Below are 24335 nucleotides of genomic sequence, written 5' to 3'. Positions count from 1 at the left end.
ACCCCTCCCTACCCAGTCGTTCTCTATCACGCCACCCCTCTTCATTTTTCACGATGACTCCACTCACTGCCTGGAATTTATTACTTGTTTACTTGATTGTGGCCCCCTGGCCCTCCTGAGGGTTCATGAAGGTAGAGACCCAGTCTGGCTGCCCACCTCCAGACCCCAAGACCCAGGACGGCGCCCGCGCATGCTCAGCTCACAGAGTTGCCAGATGCGTAGACCGCTCGCTCACCGTGGAGGCTTCGCTTTGCGGCTGGCAACCGGTTTATTTTAAAGCAAACGAAATCTTGTAATTACTCTGGTTGCGGAGAAGTACATCCTGGCCTAGGCCAGTCCTGGAAGGCCCTGCAGGTCCTGGGGTTGAGAAAGGAAGCAGGACAAACGCACTCTCGCCAGCTTTTAACGGCGAGCAGGGTTCGAGCTCTCAGGACCCCAGCTCCCGCCCGCTTAGCAGCCTTGGCCGCCAGCTGAAGGGCAGACGGAGGATGCTGGGACATCCAAGTGCTAAGCGTGTGAGGTTTCGGGCGCCTGTGTGTGTGTGTGTGTGTGTGTGTGTGCGCCTGTGTGTGTGTGTGTGCGCGTGTGCGCCTGTGTGTGTGTGTACGTGTGCGTGTGTGTGTGTGCGTGTGCATGTGTGTGCACCTGTGTGTGTGTGCGTGTGCGCCTGTGTGTGTGTGTGTGCGTGTGCGTGTTGGACACGTGGGGTATGAAACAATGGAGATAGAAACAAAAATGTTTTAGACGTAATTACCCAACAAATCAAAATTGGGCTCCGCTAGGGCTTGGCTTTATGTCCAATCAGGATGGCTTGCTTTATGAAAGTGTAAAAATAAATATTTATCCGAAGTCTGTACTCCCAGCCACGGAATCCAGCATTTCGTGCAGACGTCACCCTGGATGTGCTGCTTAATTAACGCGGGGCTACCCTCGCTTGGAATTCGTCTGACCCTTCCAGCTACCACGTGGGGCTGGCGGAGCTCGTGAAGATTCAGCGGTCCCGAACAGAAGCCACTGGTCACACGTGGCTCTTTACAGTGAAATGAAGGAGAGGAGAAGTTCAGTTCCTCAGCTGCTCTGGTCACATTGCCCATGCTCAGCGGCCTCATGGGGTTACTGCGCAGTGGAAATATAGAACATTTCCGGGATTACAGAAAGTTCTATTACCTTTGGGGTAGAGAGAAGCAGGCTGGCAGGGATCGCTCTGGGGACGTGGAATGGGTTTGGAGGGGAGTGGTCTTCAGTCTGGAAAGATCCCCAAAGGGGTGTTGGGACCCTCGGGAAAGCTGGTTGGTTGCCTGTCTGCTGGCCCTTTGTCATCAGCCAATAGCAGAAAGACCTGCTTTAGCTGAGAGTCTATGATGAGCCCAGCTCCTGGTATTCCAGATATATTTAACGCTTGTAACAATTCTCTAAGGTAAGTGTTTCCTCATTTTTATGATTGAGAAAACTGCAGATCAGAGAAGTAACTTGTCCATCACCAACTAGCAGGTGACAGAGTCAGGATGTAAACTTGGGTTTAGTTAGTCCTGCGCAAACGCTTTTTCTGTGGTATCTTTCTGCTTTCTTGGAAACCTGGGCTCTGGTAGAACCCAGGGGAGGAAGAGGGTGATTGCACTCACTTTCTGGGCTCCCCTCCCCTCCATCAGGGTATCCCAAAGACCCCTGGTCTCCCTCCTAGCTGGTTGAAGCCAGCCGGCTCTGAAGTGTGCATTTTGCTTTCCCGAGGGTCCTTGTCGTGATGTCTGAGCATCTTCCTGCATCTCCAGGCAGGTACCTAGAGACAGCCACCTATAGCACGGTTGATAATGGTGTTAATGAAGCACATTGGTATTGCGGTTCCTGTAGAGGGAGGACCATGCCCGCTGGGGCACCTGCAGTGCTGCTCACGGACGGTGGGGCTCGGTAGAGGGGGCTCGCCCATGAGGCCCTGATGTCCTCACGGGGGAAGGAGGACTTGCAAGGAGAGCTCAGGCCCTGGAATTTCTGACCTCACTTTTCCTGCTCATGAAATGAGAAGAGAACCAAGGCATGGGGCCCTCCAATCCACAAATTATGTACTTTTCAATCACCTTATAAATTCAGTGGGTTAGAATGTTTGCTGTATGTATATCTCCTTAAAGGGATTTTTATATAAATAGGGATTTCAAATCTAACTTTATTAGAAAAGCCTATTTTTCACTTTTAGTGCTTTTTTGGGGGGGGGGTTTATGCCCTTAATTATCATATGCAATTGGCACACGAATGCAGTCTTCATTAGGCAAAGCCAAATGAGCGGTAATACAAGGCATTTCAGGGACACATGGGGGAGATTCTAGGATCCCAAACCTTAGACACAGAACAGATGCTGTCTTTTCATGAAGTGCAAGTCTGACTTGTGAAAGTCCTCTTTTAGCCACACTGGGGAGGGAATGAGACTTGAGGCCGGAGTGGCCAGAGCAGCACCCCCTTCCCCTGTATAGAAAGTGCACAGATCACAAACCTACGGCCACAAGTGGACACATTCTTGTGAACACCCAGGTCAAATACAGGGACGTTGCCCCAAAATGGCGTTCCACTAGCAATCTTATCTGTCTCTAAAAATGCCTTTGACTAAAATTATATTTTATCTGATACATATTTTTTAACTTTCACCTACTACCTTTATTTATTTATTTATTTAAATTTTGGCTGCATTGGGTCTTCGTTGCTTCCCGCGGGCTTTCTCTAGTTGTGGCGAGCGGGGGCTACTCTTCGTTGTGGTGCACGGGCTTCTCATTGTGGTGGCTTCTCTTGTTGTGGAGCACAGGCTCTAGGCGCGCAGGCTTCAGTAGTTGTGGCATGCAGGCTCAGTAGTTGTGGCACACGGACTCAGTAGTTGTGGCTCATGGGCTCTAGAGCGCAGGCTCAGTAGTTGTGGCGCACGGGCTTAGTTGCTCCGCGGCATGTGGGATCTTCCCGGACCAGGGCTTAAACCCATGTCCCCTGCATTGGCAGGCGGATTCTTAACCACTGCACCACCAGGGAAGTCCTTCACCCACTACTTTTATTTATTTATATTTTTATTTTCCTCCAGTTTTACCGAGATATCGTTGACATACAACACATGTAAGTTAAAGGTGTACAATGTGATGATTTCTGCATGTATATATTGCAAATAATTACCACAAAAATTGTTAGTCAACCCAACTATCCCTTCACTTGTTACACTTTTTGTGTGTGTGTGTGTGTGTGTGTAGTGAGAATATTTACAATCTGCTCTCTTAGCAACTTTCAAGTATATCATGCAGTATTGTTCATTAGAGTCACCGTGTGTAAATTTGATCCCAGAATGTATGCATCTTAAAGCTGGGAGTTTGTACTCTTTGACCAACATTTCCTATTTCTCCCAACCTCAGCCCCTGGTGATCACTGTTTTACTTGCTATTTCTCTGAGTTTGGCTTTTTTGATACCACATAAAAGTGAGAACATACAGCATTTGTCTTTTTCTTTCTGACTTATTTCGCTTAGCATAATGACCTCAAGGTCCATTCATACTTTTGCAAAAGGCAAAATTCCCTTCTGTTTCAAGGCTGAATTATATTATTTCATCTGATATTAATTAGTGGCATTTAGTCTCTTTTGGTTAGTATTTGCTTAGTGTTTGTATATAAGTATATATTTTCCCTGCATCTCTTGTAAATTGGATTAAAAAAAATGGACGGCCTTTTAAGTGAGACATTTACTGCATTTACACTTAATGTAATTGTTATATTTGGATTATTTCTGCCATCTTATTTTGTGCTGTCCGTGTTCTCTCTCTCTCTCTTTTTTTTTTTTTTTGCCTTTTTTGGGATCTAATGAGTTCTTCCTTATATTGTTCCATTTTTTCCCCATTCACTGGTTTGTAAATTATACTGTCTGTTTTTATTCTTTTAGTGGTTACTTTAGAAATTACAACATAAAAAATTAAATTATTGTTTAAAATTTATGAAAACCTTTACTCTTCTCCTAGGTAATACACAGATCTTAGGAAACATTCAGCCTATTCCTGCTCCTGACTTATGTGACTATCAGATGCAGTTTTAGGTCTACTTGTACAAATTAAAAAAACCCAGTGGTTATGATTACTACCAATTTATATAACTGATGGTCACTGAAATCTCCCCACTCATTTAACACTTTCTTTGTCCTCCATTCCTGCTGCATTCTTTAGACCTCTTATCTGAAATCACACCCCTTCTACGTGAACTATATTCCTATAAATTCCCTTTCACGAGGATTTACTGGGAGAGAAAACCATTCGTCTGCTTCATTTCTACCACGAGAGGTCTCAACTTAATGCTTTTATGGGTTTATTGCTTTTAAATATCCTTTTCTTTCACTTGAATGGGTTCTTGGAAGGAGGAAAATAACTGTATCTTGTTTTACGCAGAACTTTCTGTATGTATTTCCCCATAAATATTTTGAATGTTATCATCATAAAGATATTTACAAAGAATAAAGGACATATCACTTCACTTGGCACACAGATGCCATTCAATAAAATCTTGTTGAATGAAGAAATTAATGAAGCAAACTATCCTGGACCACCTTCTGGAAACTCATTGCCATTGAGCAATTTCCCCCAAAGACATTCTAAACTGTAAGGTAAAAGTGATTGTTAAGGAAATATGCAGTATATAATTTCCTACTATTTTTAGTTAAAATGTATGCAACAGCTATGTTTCATGTGCTGTGTGTTTATTTTAACTTAATTGCCTCTGTGTAGTCAGAAAACACTTTATTGATGCTCTCTCAATTACAAAATGTTTCCACAGACGTTTTCCACGTGCTTTCCACATCAGCCTAGGGAGCTAGGCGACAGTTCTTAACACTATTTTATGAGTAATTAAACAGAAGTTTGGGGAGACCACGGGGCTTGGTCTACATTGCCCAAGAGCTCACAGAGCCAAGCCCTCTAATTTCTAGCTCAAAGCCTTTCCACAGTGTTCTGTCCTCAGCCCAGTAGCCTTATGCCTACCCATCAGCCCTGCAGGCTAATTGTGCTACTTTAAGTGATGTTGGACAGTTACTCTTCCTGCACCTCTTCTTTTGTGACGTAGGGTTGGTCATATCTATTTCTTTGTTGCAGGGTTCTCAGTCAGGAAGACAAACCTTGCCCATTATTCTATGGTTCCAGAAAAGAGGCCGCATTGATCCAGGTGATGATCCAGGGACAGACCAGGAAAACCTTCTGCCTGTCCTTCACCTGCCACCTTAAAAAGGTGAGGACCACAACATGCAGCTCATGAAACGTAGCAGTTGCATACATTGTAACTGAAAATAGTGGGAAATTATGGCAAACACTGCACACTGCCCTCTATTGCTAACACTATGTTTTGTCCTGTGTTATCGCTCAGAGAGGTATATGGAGGTTCCTGGAGGGCCTTTACCAAGCCATCGAAATATTTTCATCAAAAAATCATGGAGCTTAGTGAAACTTGATGATAAAGGATTTCTAATTTCTCCTCTTTTATCCCTTAAGACAGTGGTTCCCCATGGCAGCCCTATTCACAATAGTCAAGACATGGAAACAACCTAAATGTCCATCGACAGATGAATGGATAGAGTAGATGTGGTACATATACACAATGGAATATTACTCAGCCATAAAAAAGAATGAACTAATGCCATTGACAGCAACATGGATGGACCTAGAGATTATCATACTAAGTGAAGTAAGTCAGAAAGAGAAAGACAAATATCATATAATATCACTTACATGTGGAATCTAAAAAAATGATACAAATAAACTTATTTACAGAACAGAAATAGAGTCACAGACACAGAAAACAAACTGATGGTTACCAAAGGGGAAAGGGGGTGGAGGAGATAAATTAGGAGTTTGGGATTAACAAATACACACTACTATATATAAAATGAACAAGGACCTACTCTATAGCACAGGGAACTACATTCAATATCTTGTAATAACCTATAATGGAAAAGAATCTTAAAAAATACACATATACAATACACATATACACATATACATATATATATAACTGAATCTCTTTGCTGTACACCTGAAAGGAACACAACATTGTACATTAACTGTACTTCAATAAAAAAATGGTTAAGAGACAACAAAACAAAGAACAGGGGTTCCCAAACTTTGCTGCCTTTAGAATCACCCAGGGAGCTTTTCAAATGCTTGATGCCCAAGCCACACACCACACTATTTACATTCGTTTCTGGAGGTGAGACCCAGGTATCGTTACTTTCTACAACTCCCAGAAGATGCCCACAGGCAGCCGGGTTGGAGAACCAGCGTGGTCTTCGGGCCAGCATCACCAGCATCACCCAGGAACTTGTTAGACATGGAAATTCTCAGGCTCACCTCAGACCCACTGAGTCAGACACCCCGGGGTCGGGCCCAGCAGCCTGTGTTTTAACACACCTTCCAGATGATTCTGAAGCTTGATCACACCTGGGAACCCCCCACCCCCCCTCCGCAGATCATCCCAAACACTCAACTTCAACCATGTGGGGATCTTATCGAAATGCAGATTCAGACTCTGGGTTCAGGGGTCGCGGGCTGGGGAGGGTCGCGGGCTGTGATCCTGCCTCTCTCATAAGCTCCCAGGGCTGCAGCTTCTGCTGGTGGGCGGACTCAGCTGAGCGTGGCGTCCCAGCGACACTGGCGTAGAGCAGATGCTCAGTTAAGTCCCTGGTGAATAGGATAAATATTTGGTGAAGATGAGGATTAAGTGCCATAGGGGTGACTATCCATCATTCACAGGGCAAAAATGACCACAGTTAGGGAGTTTGGGGTTGACATGTACACGCTGCTATATTTTAAATGGATAACCCCAAAGGACCTACTGTCTAGCACAGGGAACTCTGCTCAATAGTATGTAATAACCTAAATGGGAAAAGAATTTGAAAAAGAATAGATACATGTATATGGATAACTGAATCACTTTGCTGTACACCTGAAACTAACGCAGCATTGTTAATCAGCTCTACTCCAATATAAAATAAAAAGTTAAAAACAAACAAAAAACAACAAACAAACAAACAAAATGACCACAGTGAACGCTCTTTGCACAGTCTTAAGAATCGCTGGAAATGTTTTGAACAGCAGTCTGTCCTTACAGCAAACAATCCAGCAGGTAAGTTATATGGGCTGGAAGGAATTTACACTTTAGATCCCTCAGGCATTTGCAGCTCCCTTATTTGTGGGGAATGTTAAAAAAAAAAACAAAAAAAAAAAAACAGCTGGGATGGAGGTGTGAGGCCTTCTTCACCATGTCAGCAGTCCACATTTTCTAAAGTTGTCCTGGGAACGCCATTGTGACTCTTTGATGACATTGTTGTTAAATCAAATTTCTCCTTACTTAGAGGTGGTGCTGTATCTGCCCACCTCCTTCAGGAGTACAAGAGCGTTAACCGGGGGTGAAAATATCTTCCTGCAGATTGTACAAATCAGGCAGCTGTGTCGGTTTCCAGAGGTTAACGTCCTGACATAAAGTAAAAGTTGGTCACCAGGGGGCAGTATTGCCCCACAAAGATTCTTCACTTCGGCTGCTGAACCTGGAACTGGTCACCTGCTCCTTTTATATAGTCTATGTATCAGTAATACTCTTTGTTCTTCTTTCTTCGAAGACCCGGAAGCAATCAAAAACATGCCCCCCAAATCTGTAGGCAACGGACCTTTATAAAAACGTCTGTTGACTGTTTTAAAAAATATTTTTAAGGACTTTTTTTCTCTTGAAATTTTTATGCGACTCCAGCTCATTATTACCAAAGATGAAAAAGTGATCCTTTCCTGGAAGACGCTGTTCTTTATCAGCAGTGCTGGAACATACAGCCCCGGAGACTTAAGATTCAGGAATTTTTGTTCCTGAAGAGAAATTGATCTGTGAGGAAGCCTGTTGGCTGAGAAACTCAAGAATGAGTTATTTTGGATGTTTCAGTTGCTGCCTCAGTTTCTTCTGCGGGGCAACGGTCACTAGGGAATGGGACAGCTGAGGGGTCTCCCAGAACACGATGTCCTTGTCCACCGTCGCCTGTTCCAAACTGAGCCCCGTCAGATCCCCCTCGATGCTGGTCTGCATGGGTCTCAGATGGTGACGTTTATCAAAACTCAAAGTGCATGGATTTCTGCACTGTCCCTTTTTGAGACGTCTGACCTAGGAGTTGCTGGAACGCGAGGCGTTTTCTTCCTTCCTGGACCCCTGGGCTGCGTGTGCTGTTTTGCCGGCCCGTTAACGAGGCTTCCTCTTGGGTTAATTGCACGCCCCGCCCGGCCACATCTCCAGAGGCCAGCTTCTCCCCGCTCCCGCCGAGATTGTTTCCATATGTGACCCCACATGCTCCCGCGGCCACCTCTGAAGAGGCTGGCTCCCAGCTGCCCCCTCGGGAACCGTAAATTGTCTGTGTCTGCTGGGCTTCCTTCCAGGTAGCTCTGCACCCCACACGGGGCTCTGCTTTCGAGCCATCAATGTGGGTTTTCTTTGGAGTGGCGGCAGACTCAAGAGGCCGGATCCACGGTGACATGGAAGGTGACAGTTTCCGTGTTCTCCCTGGTGGCTTCCATTCGGCCTGCTGGGAGCTCTCTTCTTTGTCTGAGGCCACGGCAGGATTTCAATAGGGGCTTGATATTGTTTAATGGACACTGATGTGATGCCCGGCCCAGTCCTGGGCCCGCCCTTTGGGAGTCTGCAGCCCAGCGGGCTAATCCATCCATCACAGAACTAAGGCCAGCATGGAGAGTCCCAGGAGTTCAGATCTCCCTGCGAAGGGAGTCCTGGGTCCCCTTGGACTCACGTGGTCACGAGGCTGTGGTCCGGGAGCTGTCTGGTCTCTTGGGTCTGCTCCAGCCTGGATCCCAGCTCTCGTCCACAAAACCCAGGGCCGTCCCCGGCCACCAAGATGAGGGGGTTGGCCAAGGGAGACGGGGTGCCGGTGGACTCAGGCGGGTTGTTTCCCAGCCCTTCCGTCTGGGCAGGGGATTGGTGGGTTCTGTGAATTCACACCAGGGTGGAGAGAAGGCAGGTTGCAGCTCATGTCAGATGCAAGCACATCTGGCTGCTTGTATCAGAACACCTGATGGCAGAGGTGGAAGCAAACAGGGATGAATAGTCATAAACATTTATTTTCAAGAAATAGAGTTTATTTTTTTGAGCAAATTTAGGTTCACAGTAAAATTAAGCAGAAAGCACAGAAGTCTTCCATCTACCCCCGGCTCCCACACATGCAGCCTCCTTCACTATCACCATCCCCCAGCAGAGGGGGGCGTTTTACAATTGATGAACCTGCATTGACATGGCATCATCGCCCAGACTCCACAGTTTACATTAGGGTTCACTCTGGGTGCTGTACGTTCCGTGGGTTCGGACCAATGTACAGTGACATGTATCTACCAGAGTAGAATCATATAGAGGGGCGGAGTCAAGATGGGGCATGGGAGGATGCGGAATTTGTGTCTCTCCACAACTAGGGCACCTTCCGGATGCTGGTGGGGGACCTCAATGCCCAAGGAGACGGGAGGAACCCCCAAGCAACTGGGTAGGACGTGGGGGGGAGGGAGGGGGGACAAGAAGTGGAGGCTGGACAGGACCAGCACCCCTGAGGGGTGGCTGGGAGAAGGGAGGGGTTCCCACTCCTGGAGGGACCCTCGGGGGCTTGAAGGATCGGGGGGAGTGCGCCTAGCATTTTCCCTGCCCAGTCGGGCTCTGGGAAGCCTGCTGGGCTCCTGGGCCGGGTCCTCCGCCCTCTGAGGCCCCCTCCGGGCCATGTGGGTCCTAGGACCATGGGAAGGAGGGAGGAAAAAATCAGAAAGAGAAATTAAGGAAACAATCCCATTTACCATCGCAACAAAAAGAATAAAATACCCAGGAATAAATCTACCTAAGGAGGCAAAAGACTTGTACTCAGAAAACTATAAAACACTGATGAAAGAAATCAAAGATGACATAAACAGATGGAGAAATATACCATGTTTGTGGATTGGAAGAATCAATACTGTGAAAATGATTATACTACCCAAAGCAACCTACAGATTCAATGCAATTCCTATCAAACTACCAATGGCATTCTTCACAGAATTAGAACAAAAAATTTCACAATTTGTATGGAAACACAAAAGACCGCGAATAGCCAAAGCAATCTTGAGAAAGAAAAACGGAGCTGGAGGAATCAGACTCCCTGACTTCAGACTATACTACAGAGCTACAGTAATCAAGACAGTATGGTACTGGCACAAAAATAGAAATATAGATCACTGGAACAGGATAGAAAGCCCAGAGAGAAACCCACGCACATATGGTCACCTAATTTATGACAAAGGAGGCAAGAATATACAATGATGAAAAGACAGCCTCTTCAATAAGTGGTGCTGGGAAAACTGGACAGCTGCATTTTACATCTTTCAGTAAAAGAATGAAATTAGAACACTACCTAACACCATACAGAAAAATAAACTCAAAATGGATTAAAGACCTAAATGTAAGACTGGACACTATAAAACTCTTAGAGGAAAACATAGGAAAAACACTCTTTGACATAAACCACAGCAAGATCTTTTTTGACCCACCTCTTAGAGTAATGGAAATAAAACCAAAAATAAACAAATGGGACCTAATGAAACTTAAAAGCTTTTGCACAGCAAAGGAAACCATACACAACACGAAAAGACAACCCTCAGAATGGGAGAAAATATTTGTAAACAAAGCAATGGACGAAGAATTAGTCTCCAAATATATAAACAGCTCATGGAGGTCAATATCAAAAAACCAAACAACCCAATTAAAAAATGGGCAGAAGACCTAAATAGACATTTCACCAAAGAAGACATACAGATGGCCAAGAGGCACATGAAAAGATGCTCAATATCACTAATTATTAGAGAAATGCAAATCAAAACTACAATGAGGTAACACCTCATACCAGTCAGAATGGCTGTCATCAAAAAATCTACAAACAGTAAATGCTGGAGAGGGTGTGGAGAAAAGGGAACCCTCTTGCACTGTTGGTGGGAATGTAAATTGATACAAGCACTATGGAGAACAGTATGGAGGAGGTTCCTTAAAAAACTAAAAATAGAACTACCATACGACCCAGCAATCCCACTACTGCGCATACACCCTGAGAAAAGCATAATTCAAAATGACACATTTACCCCAATGTTCATTGTGGCACTATTTATAATAGCCAGGACATGGAAAAAACCTGAATGTCCAATGACAGATGAATGGATAAAGAAGATGTGGTACATATATACAATGGAATATTACTCAGCCATAAAAAGGAACGAAATTGGGTCATTTGTAGAGATGTGGATGGACCTAGAGTCTGTCAGACAGAGTGAAGTAAGTCAGAAAGAAAAAACCAAATATCGTATATTGACGCATGTATGTGGAATCTAGAAAAATGAACAGTTGAACTTATTTGCAGAGCAGGAATAGAGACATAGACGTAGAGAACAGACATGTGGAGGGCGGGGAAGGGGAGGGTGGGATGAATTGGGAGATTAGGTTTGACATAAACACACTACCATGTGTAAAATAGCTAGCTAGTGGGAACCTGCTATATAGCACAGGGAGCTCAGCTCGGTGCTCTGTGATGACCTAGATGGGTGGGATGAGGGGGGTGGGAGGGAGGTCCATCCAAGAGGGAGGGGATATAGGTATACATATAGCTGATTCACTTCATTGTACAGCAGAAACTAACACAACATTGTAAAGCAATTATACTCTGATAAAAAAAAGAGAATCACATAGAATAGAATTTTCAGTACCTAAAAATCCTCTGTGCTCCACCTCTTCATGCCTCCCTCCCCCTAGACCCTGGAGACTAATCTCTTTACTGTCTTCATAGTTTGGCCTTTTCCAGCACGTCATGAGTTGGAATGGTGCAGTGTGCAGACTTTTCAGATTGACTTCTTTCGCTCAGTAATAAGCAACACGCATGTCTTTTTGTGGCGTGATAGTGCATTTCTTCTTAGCCTGATTAATGGAATAGTCCTGTTTATCAAGAGGTCCGAGTGGGTTGGTCGTGGGCTGCTGCAGGGGCTCAGGGACCCATGTTACTCTTTTGGCTCTGCCCTTGCAGCCCGTTGCCTTGGCCACTCGTGGTTGCAGAGGCAGTTGCGTCTCCAGAAAGTACCTCCAGGACAGAGGCCAGAGGAAGAGGGAAAGAAAAGGGGGAAGGGTGTTGGCAGCCAAGGCTGTACCCTTTTTGCTGGAAAACAACAGATTTCCTAGAAGCCCCTGGAGGGAATGTCCCCTTACATCTCACTGGCCAGAACCAGGTCACGTGGCCACATCTGGACATCAGTGTGGAAAGAAATTGCCAAGATGGGTCTAGACCCATCATGGCTCCCCCAGCACTGGGCAGGGGCTTGCTGAAGACATGAGGGGTTGTTAGCAGAGAAGTGTGTGAGTGTGAGTGTGTGAATGTGTGTGTGTTGAATGGATGCTGGGGGGTAATAGAAGGGGTCTGTTGCCACAAACTCAATAAACAGGCCCTTTACGTGGTGGGGAAAGGCGGCCCTTCCTCCCCTGGTGGGTGCTGTCAGAGGTGGATGTTGCCATGTCAGGACATAGAGGAGGTTTAGGGGTCAGCTTGTGGGAAGGAGGCTGTTTGAGGGTAACTGTCACGTGAAAGGTGTGGGTATAGTTTGGAGGGGGAAGGAGTCACTTAGCTCAGAGAACTGATGAGGGAGGAGATGTCTGATCTAGGCTTTGAAGGATGGATAGCATTTTTACAAAGCAGCTGTTTTATTATATACGAGCATCACAGATTGCTAATTGTCCTTTACTGGCCACTGTCCCATCTTCTGCAGTAATGACACCCCCAGTTTTGGGGCTACCTGAGGACTACCTTTCCCAGCTTCCCTTGAAGCTGGGTGTGGCCAAGGGGAGGAAGCATTAGATGCAACTCCCAGGAGGGACACCCTTCCCTTTCTTCTCTTCTACCAGCAGGCAGGTGGCCATGGTGGTACCTAGCCAGTCTGGATGCCATGGCTGAAGCCATCCCCAGGACTGATGGAGCGATGAGACAGAGGGACCCGACACCCAGACTGGATGTGACAGAAAAGAAAAGTCTTTCTTGTTTAAACCAGTATTAACGTGGCTACAGCTCTGGTAAAGCTATGGGCCTATGTCGTAATTTAAAATAATAAGCTTTTAGTGTCTCTTGAAAGCTAACTTTAATCACACTTAACCAAATCAATGCTTACCTAGCCTTGCATTGTTAAGCAACAATGTATAGCCTCCTTTTTTAAAAAAGGAGTTTTCTGCATTACGGTAGGTTGATGGTCCAGTTTGCTCTTGGGTCTGAATCTCCCTGTGGTGTGTCAGCCTATCTGACAAGTGTAGCAGCATATGATTCGGAAATATCAGTTGATGTTTTCCTTTTTGCCCTCTGATCCTTCACTCAGGTGAGGTTTTTTTTTGTCTCAGGGAAGGGAGGGGACCGCAGAAAGAAAAAACTGGAGTCGGGTCTGGGCCAACCCTGGGGGGCGTCAGAAAGGACTCCTCTGTACAGACCACTGAGTGGGAGCAGGTGGGAGAGACCCGGACAGAAAGCCGGGCGCTGGGGGCCTGGGGCCGGGGAGAGGGGCCTGACTCAGCAGGATGGGTGGGCCTGAGGCCACCTCAGCAGGGGCAAGCATGGACAGATGACCCCCCTGAGCCCCTCTCCAACACCAGGGAACCATGAACTTCTCCTTGAACTCAGCTGCAACTCAGGAAAGTCAGGGGACCCGGATTCGATTGGTGGAAATTATGCTGAGCTACAGAGAAATGAACAGAGTTACACCTGCATTTATCAACAGATATTTGTATCTACTACACAAGCCTTTATGGACATCAGTTCTGGGCCTGGCAAAATAATGAGTATTGCAGATGCAAAAACTGTCACAGACACAGAGATGCAGGAGACATTGGTCTCTTCTTTCCATCCTTTTATTCTCCACTCACTGGTCTCTTCTTTCCATCCTTTTATTCTCCACTCACTGGTCTCTTCTTTCCATCCTTTTATTCTCCACTCAAGCCACCAGGGCCTAAGGTGGCCATGCTTGAAGGTCTCATGCTACTTGGATGTCTGAAGAATGCTGGGCTATTATACTATTATCACGAGTGTAGAATCTGTAGAACTAAATTATGGGGTTCCTTTGCCGGCGGCAATTTTTCAAAGTATTTTTTTGCTAGCAGCTACCCACTTTGGATAGTTTGCTTTGCCCAGAGTAGGGGGTGCGCTAAATATTTGCTAAAGGAAAAGAAGGAAACTCTGTTTCTTTATGATTTCCCAAACGATTTAGCCTCTGTTTGAGAGGCAGGTGACCTTATTTGAGTGAATACTATTGGCACAATCATTATTTTCTATTGGAAGTAAACACTCAGCAAAAGAGTGACCTGTGAGGGTAAACAACCCAGAGCACATAAAGTCATGCCCTGTTCAAGTAAGGCTGAGAACTCAGAACTGGAATAAACAGTATCAGTGACTACATGTGAATAATGCTGATTTTGCACCAAAAAAGAGCTTCCCATGAAATTTTATTGCTTATCTTAGAACCACACTAAGAATTGTATATTAAAGGGTGAAAATAATTTGCTGAAATCCTACTTCTTCCCCTTAAAAAGTCACTGATTAGCAAAATTGTGAACAAATAGCTTTTCAAGCAAGTCAGCAGCAAAATAGTTTACTTAAACAAATTACATTAGTAGTGAAGAAAAATTCCCCCAAATGGAATGCTTGGCCATAATAATGAGTTATTTTAGGAGAAAATGTGAATGGGATTTTATATAATCTTGGAAAGGGGGAGGTCTTACATGACATGACACAAATCATGACAAAATTCAGGAGCTGTAAAGGAAAATATTGATACATTTGACTTCATGCCATTTGAAAGATTTTGTTATGTCAAGAGTACCATAAACAAATTTAAAATATCAACCAAAAAGTAACCATCAAATTAAAATATGAAGCTAATCTTCAACCTAGCAATTTTCCATTGCTAAGAAAAATATTTGCAACCTAATGTGGTGTGGGCTGATAGCCAGTGTCCTCTGAAATCTGTATTCTTTCTTCCATTGCCGTGGAATACTAGGGAGGCCTCAGTAGGACTCTAGAATGGTGCCCACAATCCCTGATGTTCACGCCCTGGCATAGTCTCCTCCCCTTGAGTGTGGGCAGGGCATGCAACTTGTTTCTAACCATAGAATATGGCAAAGGTAGCAGGACACACATGCTTGTGTGCCTGTGATGATGTATGTAAGTTTGCACCACCTGTCTTGCTGGAGTCTCTCTCTCTTTTGTTGGCTTTGAGGAAATCCCATACGACGAAGAATTGAACGTGGCTCCTAGGAACTGAGGGAAGCTTCTGATGGGGTAGTTAGCAAGAAACTGAAGCCTTCAGTTCTACAGCTGCAAGGAGCTGTATTCTGCCAACAACCAGAAGCAGATCTTTCCCTAGTCCAGACTCAGAGGAGACTGCAGCCCTAGCCAACACCTTAACTGCAACCTCGCAAAGGACCCAGTTGAGCTGTGCCCAAGCTCCTGACCCACCGGTACTGCGAGCTAAGAAATGTTTAGTTTTGAGATACTAAATCAATGGCAACATTATTAGGCATAATAGATAGCTAATGCAAACCGAACTATACTGCATCTCTCAGGCTCCCTTGCAGTTAGATGTTGCCATGTGACTAAGCTCTAATCCACAGAATGTGAACAGAGGACATACAAATGGCCAATAAGCACATGAGAAGATGCTCAACATCACTAATCTTTAGGTCATTAGGGAAATGCAAACTAAAATCACAATGAGATTCCACCTTGTACCCATTAAGATGGCTACTATAAAAAAAATAACCAGTGTTGGCGAGGATATGGAGAAACTGGAACCCTTGTACACTGTTGGAGGGAATGTAAAGTTGTGTAGCCTCCGAGGAAAACAGTTTGGCAGCTCCTCCAAAAATTAAACATAGCATGACTATATGATCCAGCAATTCCATTTCTGAGTATATACCTGAAAGAGTTCAAGGCAGGGTCTTGAAGAGATATTTGTACACTCGTGTTCATAGCAGCATTATTTATTCACAGTAGCTAAAGTGTAGAGTCAACCCGCGTATCCACAGACAGAAGAATGGATAAGCAAACTGGGGTCTATACACACGATGGAATGTTATTCAGCTTTAAAAAGGAAGGAAGGAAATTCTGACACATGCTACAACCTTGATGAACCTTGATGACCTAATGCTAAGGGAAATAAGGCAGTCCCCAAAGAGACAAGTGCTGTATGATTCCACTTATATGAGGCATCTAAAGTAGTCAGATTTATAGAGACAGAAAGTAGAATGGTGGGTGCCAGGGGAGGAGTGAGAAGTTGTTGTTTAATGGGGACAGAGTTTCAGTTTTGCAGGATGAAAAGGGTTCTGGAGATGGATGGTGGTGATGCTTGCACAGCAATGTGAATGGACTTAATGCCACTGAACCGTATACTTAAAAATGGTTAATATGGTAAATTTTATATGTATAAAAAGTTGAAAAAAAGCAAGTTGCAAAAACAATATGTAGCACAACCCCAATTTATAAAAATATGTATGCTTGTTTGTTGTATACATAAAGAATTTCTGAAAGAATACACAAAAAAAACGACAGTAGGGAGGTTGGGAAATCAGATGAAGGGGAGACCAACTTTTGTATACTTTCTGGTGCTGTTTGGAATTTTAGTTTATGACGTACATGTCTTACTTTTAAAATTTAAAACAAATTATTAATGAGTAGATTGGATTTTCTCCTACATTGATTCCTTAAATTACTCTGGGGCCAGCCCTTGAGGATTATACTGATTCTTTATGTTGGTTTCTGCTGAGATGTTTGGAGTTGTTGGGCTTTGGTTTCTTCTACAAAACTGTTTTCCAAAGGGTAATACTTAATTCTTCAACAGCAGAACAGCCAGAATAAATTTTGAAACTTTGTTGGATTGTATTTGAATGATGTGAATCAACAAATAAAGGTTACTAAAAGAGGCTTCAGTGTTTCTAAAACACCAAATAGAGCCACAATCAAGACAACATTTGGCAAAAAATGAACACACACAATTCCTCACATGTAGAGACCATGTCTTCTACGTTTTTTGTGTCTTCCATGGCATCCAGTAAATTCTATGTAGTATTAAGTTAAATGCTTAATAACTCCATGGTGGGTGGGTGGAAACAATTTTCATGGCTAATGTTGACGATAATAGATCATATGACTAGTTCATTTTGACTATGTTGACCTTTTAATCATCAATCTCATAGTTAAAATAATTAAATCACTCAAATTACCCAATTAGGCAAAAAGAATGTCGAGCAAGACACTATCTTTAGGGGAGAGAAGAATACACAGAAATGTATTTCTTGAATGGCTCCATGTAGAAGCATTTGGATGTGGGTACCCTCACAGGCCCAAAGACGTAACAGCCTTTAGGTGAAGGAGAGAAGTATTAGCTGGAGAACAGAGTGGCCCCGCCGCTGATAAAGGAAGTATTAAAAGTTGCACAGACGCCCCTGAAAACAGGTGCTCTCATTCGCTGACTTTTTCGTTCTGCAGCTTTGTCCTTTTCGATACAGGCTGAATGTATTTACGTTATAACCGTGTCCTGCTTAATTCTGCTTAGAATTTTTTTATTCTAAACTTTTAGCTAAGACGTTCATTTATGTAAAAGCAGTAATAATTTACACCACTGCTCCACAGTCGGGCGTTTCAGGCAGCGTTTTTCAACCTCACGCTACTGGCATTTTGGCCAGATGGGCCTCCGATGGTGAGGGCCTGCCTGTGCGCCGGAAGATGTCCGGGCACCATTCCTGGCCTCCACCTACTAGATGCCAGAGGCACGTCCTCCCCGGTGCTGCCAACCGGAAATGTCTCCAGACGCCCTGGGGGCCAAACCGTCCCTGGTGGAGGACTGCTGCCTCGAAAGGGGATGGAGAGAGGGCAGGTGGAGGGGGCCAGCCACACCCGCGATGCCACTGCACCTGGGGGGACCTTCCCCTGCGGGGGTGAAGGGCCCAGCGAGGGGGCTGAAGTCCCCCAGACCCTCGTTTCATCCACCTGGGAGGGGGCAGCGGGTCTGAGCGCCCGCTTGAGTGTTGGGAGTACAGCAGGGGAGGGACTGCAGAGCCAAGGGCTGCCCGGGCTCGCCTTCCACAGGTGAGCGCTGCGTAGTTTCCGCCAGCGACTGGGTTTACGCCCTGATGTGTGCGGTGTGAGCGTAGTTGCTTCACGGGCTCACCAATACTTAGTGTTCCTCCTGTGAGCATTCGGGGGGGAGTGTATGATTTTAGGTTGCATTTTTCAATGACTGATGACGTTTGGCCTCTTTTCAAATACTTTACTTTTATAATTCGAAAAAAATGTAAAGATGTGTGTGCATGTGTGTGAAACGATGAGTTATAAATATATAAAAGGGTGGAGCCACAAAATTGCAGGTGTGTGGAGCACATCCGGCTGCCTTGGTGGCCCGGCCAGCACGTCGAAGGGGCAGTCCCAGCCCCCAGTCCTCCTAGGAAACGTGGCGCCTTCCTCTGTATCCCAGGCCCCCACCACCACCCTTCACGACGCCAAGCGCTGGCGTTCCCTTTCCACCAGAGTTGGGAAATAGTGCCACAGAGGAGCCTCTAGATGGCGCTGCACCCTGGAGATTTGTTCGGCAGGGCCCTTGCTGTCCCATCCGAGGGTGCATCGTGACCTGACTTTGACCTGTTTTGCAAGCTGAGCCCTGCCAGCACCTGGGTTCAGAAACTCTGCGGGAGGTGTGCTACGGGCCGGGGGTGTGTGCACATGCACGTGGGGTGCGTGGTGTGTGGGTGGTGTGTGTGCTGTATGTGGTGTGTGTGTCGGAGTGGGCGGGGAGGGGAGGGCATGCTGTGTTCCAGAAGGACAGTGGGTTCTTGCTGGAGATTAGGAAGTAGAGCCAGAATCTCTTAGAAGACAACAGTTCATCCGAAGGACACACACACACACACACACACACACACACACACAAAAGGTACAAAGAGATAGACAGCGTAAAGCAAGTGTCCCTTACACTGTGCCCCCAGCCTCTGCTTGTCCCTTTCCTGCAGTGGAAAGGAACACAGTGAAACAAGTGTATGTAAGGAGCAGCTCCTTATGCCTGGGCTCCTGTCAGGTCTGCAGCCCTCAAGCTGTAGATGGTTTCCTTCCGCCACAAGGGATGGGGAAGTTCTGGAAGGTCAGGATCCCCTGCCCCCCACTCACACGTAGGCACGCACATTGGTTTCCTTTGTGTTCGTTCCAAGGTTGGCTATTTACAGATTTGGGCACAGCCCCTCTAAAAGGGATTCCCACTCCCCTTGAAAACGGAAATGGTGTTTCTTAGCATTGTTTCCTTTTCCTTTGTTAATGCTTTTTCAAATGGAAGAATACCATAAATATACTCAGACAAAAAATCATATCTTGCCCTCAAATTATCTGAGGAACAAAAGGCCAGCTTTCTTTAACTAGAGCCTCCATTTCAGCCTGTTTTCAGCTTTGGTCATTTCCCAGCAGGGCAGGTGCTGGGACCCGAGTGTGCAGCCCCAATCAGCCTGTGTCTGGACTCACAGCTACAAGTGCATGGCCGCCTCCAGTGGGACACGCTCTCCTGGGACACAGATCGGGCGCGTGTGCACATGTGTGCATGTGCATGCGTGTGTTTGAGAAGTCTGATACCATTTTGGGGGGACAATTCGGAGGAAAGCAGTTGTTACCAGAGTGGGAAAGAAGCCCGCCTTTTTCTTGACCATGAGACTGAGCAATGCTGGTTGAACCCTCCCTGCGTTTCTTGGATGTTCATGACATCTTTGGCTGTGAGTGTGGGTGAGTTTTCTGTTCCCTCTGACGTCTTTAACTTTGGCAGATCGGCCGACTGGGGCTTATGAAGAAATGTCCACGTGTGCTCAACTTGCCAGAAACAAGTGGTTCCATTTTCTTAAAATGAAATATGTGAGCATCTTTGAAGATGGTTGCGTCTTTGCATCCACAGTGAGACCTCCTGCTCGGGAGGGCTGCACCCCAGACCTCCTCCCTCAAGACTGGCGGCCCCTGATGACCTTCTGAGTGTGGTATTGATTGTAAGGGATCTGGGGATCTCACAAGCCCCTCAAACACAGTGCTGGCATCAAAGCAAGGGGTGAACTGCTTCTGGGGGAGGGTGGTCTTCTCAGGCCCACAGAGCTGGGAGAGGGTCTTGGGGCTGAGCTTCTCGGCTCCAGAGTGAAAAGAAAATGTTGTCAAAAACCATCAACTGTTACCGAGTCCAAGCTCGTACTGCGCCACATGACAGGCCAATAAATCAGGAGACGAGGTGTCGGGGCAAAGAATAGTGACTTTGTTACAAAAGCCAGCAGACCGAGAGGATGGCAGACTGATGTCCCAGTTAGAATTCAGGCTTCTTTTATATTAAAAGGAGAGGGAGGGCAGCTGGTTGTTGGAAACTTCTTGGTGCAGGAATCCTTTGTTCTTTCATCCGTCCAGGTAGGTCAAGTGACAAACCTCCAAGGAGACAAATGTTATTGTCTGTTATGCAACTTTTTATCTCTATATGAATGGAAAAGTATTATACTCTTAAAGGTCAGAGCCTTGAGAAGGGGCTATCCTGTATATTTCAGGCTACAGGCAACATTCTTAACTGGAAGCAAAAGCAATAGAATACAAAGGTTAAAGTAAAAGAAACAGATCCAATATGGAGTTAGATTTGTTCTTCTCTATTACACAGTGAGTCCAAAATATTAGGTTCCTGGGCTTCCTTGGTGGTGCAGTGGTTAAGAATCCACCTGCCGATGCAAGGGACATGGGTTCGAGCCCTGGTCCGGGAAGATCCCACATGCTGTGGAGCAACTAAGCCCATGTGCCACAACTACTGAGCCTGTGCTCAGAGCCCACGAGCTACAGCTACGGAGCCTGCGTGCCACAACTACTGAAGCCACGCACCTAGAGACCGTGCTCCACAACAAGAGAAGCCCCATTTGCCGTAACTAGAGAAAGCCTACGCGCAGCAGTGATAAACCCAACACAGCCAAAAATAAATAAAATAAATAAATTTTTAAAAATATTAAAAAAAAATTAGGTTCCTCGTGCCTCAGGCCAAGTTCCTGGAAGCAGAGCCTTGGAGAGTGGTTCTTGGGAAGGGGTATATGAGGGGCTCGGGAGGAGTGGGGGGAGGGTACACGGCAGGAAAGGCTGTGAGTGGCTGGAATCCAGCTCTCATCAGCTCACTGGTGGTCCTCACTGGCCAAAGTCAGCCCTGGGATGGGGCAAATGCCATCTTCTCGGTCTGCTGGCTTTTCTAATAAAGTCACTATTCCTTGCCCCGACACCTCGTCTCCTGATTTATTGGCCTGCCGTGTGGCGAGCAGTACGAGCTTGGACTCGGTAACAGTTGATGATTTTTGACAACATTTTTTTTTCTTTTGCTAAATTTTAACCTGATCCCTACTTGTTGTATCTTTCTGCTTTCTTCCGGATTCCTTTTTTTTTTTTCTTCTTCTTCTTACCAGAGTCAACAACTCAAGGATTTTCTCAAAGAGGACTTTGTGGGATAAATTCTTTGAAATCATGTATGTATGAGAATAATGTTACTTATTATGTCAAGTAATAATTTAGTTTTCCTCACAAAGCTGGATACACTGTTTTAGGCTCAAATGCTTTTCCTTCAAAATATTTAAGTGATTCTCCACTGTTCTCTTGTGTCTGTCACCATTGACAGCTCCGTGAAAATCTGGTTTTGCCCTTTTGTAGGAGTTGTGGGTTGCATTGTGTACCCTAAAAAGATTGTTGAAGTCCTAGCCCCTGGTACCTTGTGAATGTGACCTTATTTAGAAATAGGGTTGTTGCAGATGTAATTAGTTAAGATGAGGTCAGACTGAAGTAGGGGGGCCCCTAATCCAGTACGACTGGTGTCCTTGTAAGAAGAGTAGAAGAGACACAGACACACAGGGAGATGTCATGTGACAATGGAGGCAGAGATGGGAGTGATGTGTCTACAAACCAAGGAGCGCCAAGGATCGCCAGCAAACACCAGAAGCTGGGGGAGGGGCCTGGAACAGATTCTCCCCTAGACCCTTCAGAGGGAGCCTGGTCCTACTCATACCTTCATCTTGGACTTCTAGAACTATGAAAGAAGACATTTCAGTTGTTCTGAGACACCCAGTTTGTGGTACCTCCTTAGGGCAGCCCAGGTAAACTAATACAGTAGGTAATCTACTTTTTCCTTTGGGGGGATTTGAAATTTCACTTTCTCCTTAATCCTTATCTTCTTATTACTAACAGCAGGTTGATATTGTCTCCCTAGAGGTTGGATAAAAGGCCTACCTGAGGTCGTTGGGGTGAGTTTTAGGAAGATAAAAGCTTCTAGTATGAAAAGGGCTCATCAGCCTCATCCCTCACCCCCAGACGCCCTCCCACCTCCTTCCAAGCATTTCCCTTTATGGTGGGGGGTGGGGAAGCCAGCCTCTAAATAATTGCCCTGGGGAGGCCTGGGGAAGGCAACTTTTGCTGGGGCTCCCCTGGCCTGGATCCAGGGCTGCAGGAAACAGCCAGGCTGGCACAAAGCGCCCTCCCCGAGGTGGGGATGGAATGGGATGGGCAAGGACGCGGGGGCTCCAGGCTCCAAGCTTGCGTGCGCATAGCGGTGGTTTCTCTCTGCGCCCTCTGTCTCTCGGGGCCCTGAGCACCCTGAAACCCCGCGGCCCTCAGCTGAGCAGTGCAAGTCTGGTGGGGGAGCTGGGAGGGGTCGGCCCTGATTGCTCCGGGGAGAGAGAAAGAGCCACAAGTCGAAGGTGCCTTGCCAGCCCCCATGTGGGACCCGTGGCCTTGACGGCTTTCCCTACCTGCCCGTCACCTCACCCCACCCACAATGCCCACCTGGCCAAACCAGCTATTTTGTCAGTGTTGAAGGGGCTCTTAGACCCGCCAATTTTTTTTTATCAGCTGTTTGATCTCAGGGGTGGTTCCCAGGAGGCGCCTGGCAGCCCCCCAGAGTTCTCCACTTTGCGTGGACGGCACAAAACAAACAAATCAATGAACACATCAAGAATTTCATTCACGGCCTCCTGTGATCTGAGATGTCCTCAGATCCCTGAGTCACGCCTCTGCCGACATGCAAAGTAAGAAGGCGCGTGTACTTCCGCTTACTCTGCGGTGGTGACGGGCGCGGGCAGGGGAAGGAAGGGGCACACGCCGCGGTCCGCCCGGGGCCGGGGCCGGGCCAGGCCTCTGTTGCTCCTGACTCCGTGGCTCCATCCCCAAAGGGCTGCGGATTCAAGGAGAACCAGCGTTCCGGGCCCCAGGAAGGATGTGGGTCCCCTGTCGGCATTCCGGACAGGAAAAGCCACGAGCAGCGGTGACAAGCCAGGAGGCGCCTTCGAGGGCGCCCTGGGGGTGTCAGCTGTGCGCGGAGCTGCGAGGCCCCGGGGCACGACGCCGGGGCTTTGTATCGACACCCGTTTCCCCCCAGGTTAGCGGGAAACGGTGAGCGCTGCCGGGATACAGGGAACCCGGGGCCACATCCTTCGCGGAGGAGACGCTTCAGCGCTGGGGCGGCCAGGCCAGGGTCCCCGATCCCCGTGCTGAGGGCCGCCCCGGGCTGTCGGAAAGGCGCACCGGTCGGCCCTTGGGCAGAACAGCGCGCGGTCCGGAAGGTTCTGACTCCCTGGGACACTGTGGTCAGTTGAAATGTGCAGACCATCCCCGGCCCTCGTTCATGCCCAGCGGGTACCGCAAGCATTTAGGACGGTGCCAGCCAGGCGCTTGGCCCTGTGGGCGGGGGAGGAGGGGAGGGGCGCCGTCCGGGCACGTGGCCCAGCGACTCCTCCCCGCAGACCCCGCGGGAGGTGCCCGGGCTCTCGGGGCGTCAACCTGCCCTGCCCGGCCTCCTGCCCTTCGCCCCGCCCGGCCTAGGCTGTGGGCCGGTCCCGTCCAATGTGTGTTTATTGAGGGTCTGTTCTGTGGCAGGTCGGGGGCTGGGCACCTGCTGGGGGTCACAGAGGTCAAAGACACTCAGCTTGTGCCTCTTCGTGACTTACTATCCAGATAGCATTTTGGGGAGGCCCATATGTCTACCAGCGTGTGTCAGGGTTCCCTAGAGAAACAGAACAAATAGGATGTGCATACTTGTCTCTTCGTGTCTCTCTCCCTCTCTCCATATATATACACACATATATATGGAGAGAGAGAACATATATATAAAGGATTTTTGTTATTAATGAATAATATATATATATATTTATCATTTAGCTAGCTAGCTAACTAGCGATTATCTATTCAACTATCTAATCTTTCTAAAAATCTAAGATCTGCAGGGCAGGCTGGCAGGCTGGAGACTCCCGGAGGAGTTGATGCT

General features: G+C 46.7%; 1 protein-coding gene across 5 annotated transcripts in view; it reads left to right on the top strand.

Annotated features, from left to right (window-relative positions):
- PSMG1 (proteasome assembly chaperone 1) overlaps positions 1 to 24335 on the top strand; it is a 101051-nt gene that overhangs the window by 33393 nt on the left and 43323 nt on the right. Inside the window, exons 2-3 of one of the 5 annotated variants that reach the window (XM_059921571.1) lie at positions 5094 to 5226; positions 19505 to 21106. The exons of 1 other annotated variant lie outside the window; for it this stretch is intronic. In XM_059921571.1, the coding sequence (XP_059777554.1) occupies positions 5094 to 5226; positions 19505 to 19654 (283 nt within the window). In that variant the 3' untranslated portion in view covers positions 19655 to 21106. Of the gene's footprint in view, positions 1 to 5093; positions 5227 to 7419; positions 7651 to 12927; positions 13063 to 19501; positions 21107 to 24335 lie in introns of those variants that run through there. 3 more of the 5 variants (XM_059921570.1, XM_059921573.1, XM_059921572.1) reach the window with 3 other exon arrangements.

The sequence above is a fragment of the Balaenoptera ricei genome, chromosome 4 (genome assembly GCF_028023285.1).
Source record: "Balaenoptera ricei isolate mBalRic1 chromosome 4, mBalRic1.hap2, whole genome shotgun sequence".
Taxonomy (NCBI): domain Eukaryota; kingdom Metazoa; phylum Chordata; class Mammalia; order Artiodactyla; family Balaenopteridae; genus Balaenoptera; species Balaenoptera ricei.
The sequence above is the reverse complement of the archived record's forward strand: the minus strand, read 5'-3'. Positions and strand labels throughout refer to the sequence as shown.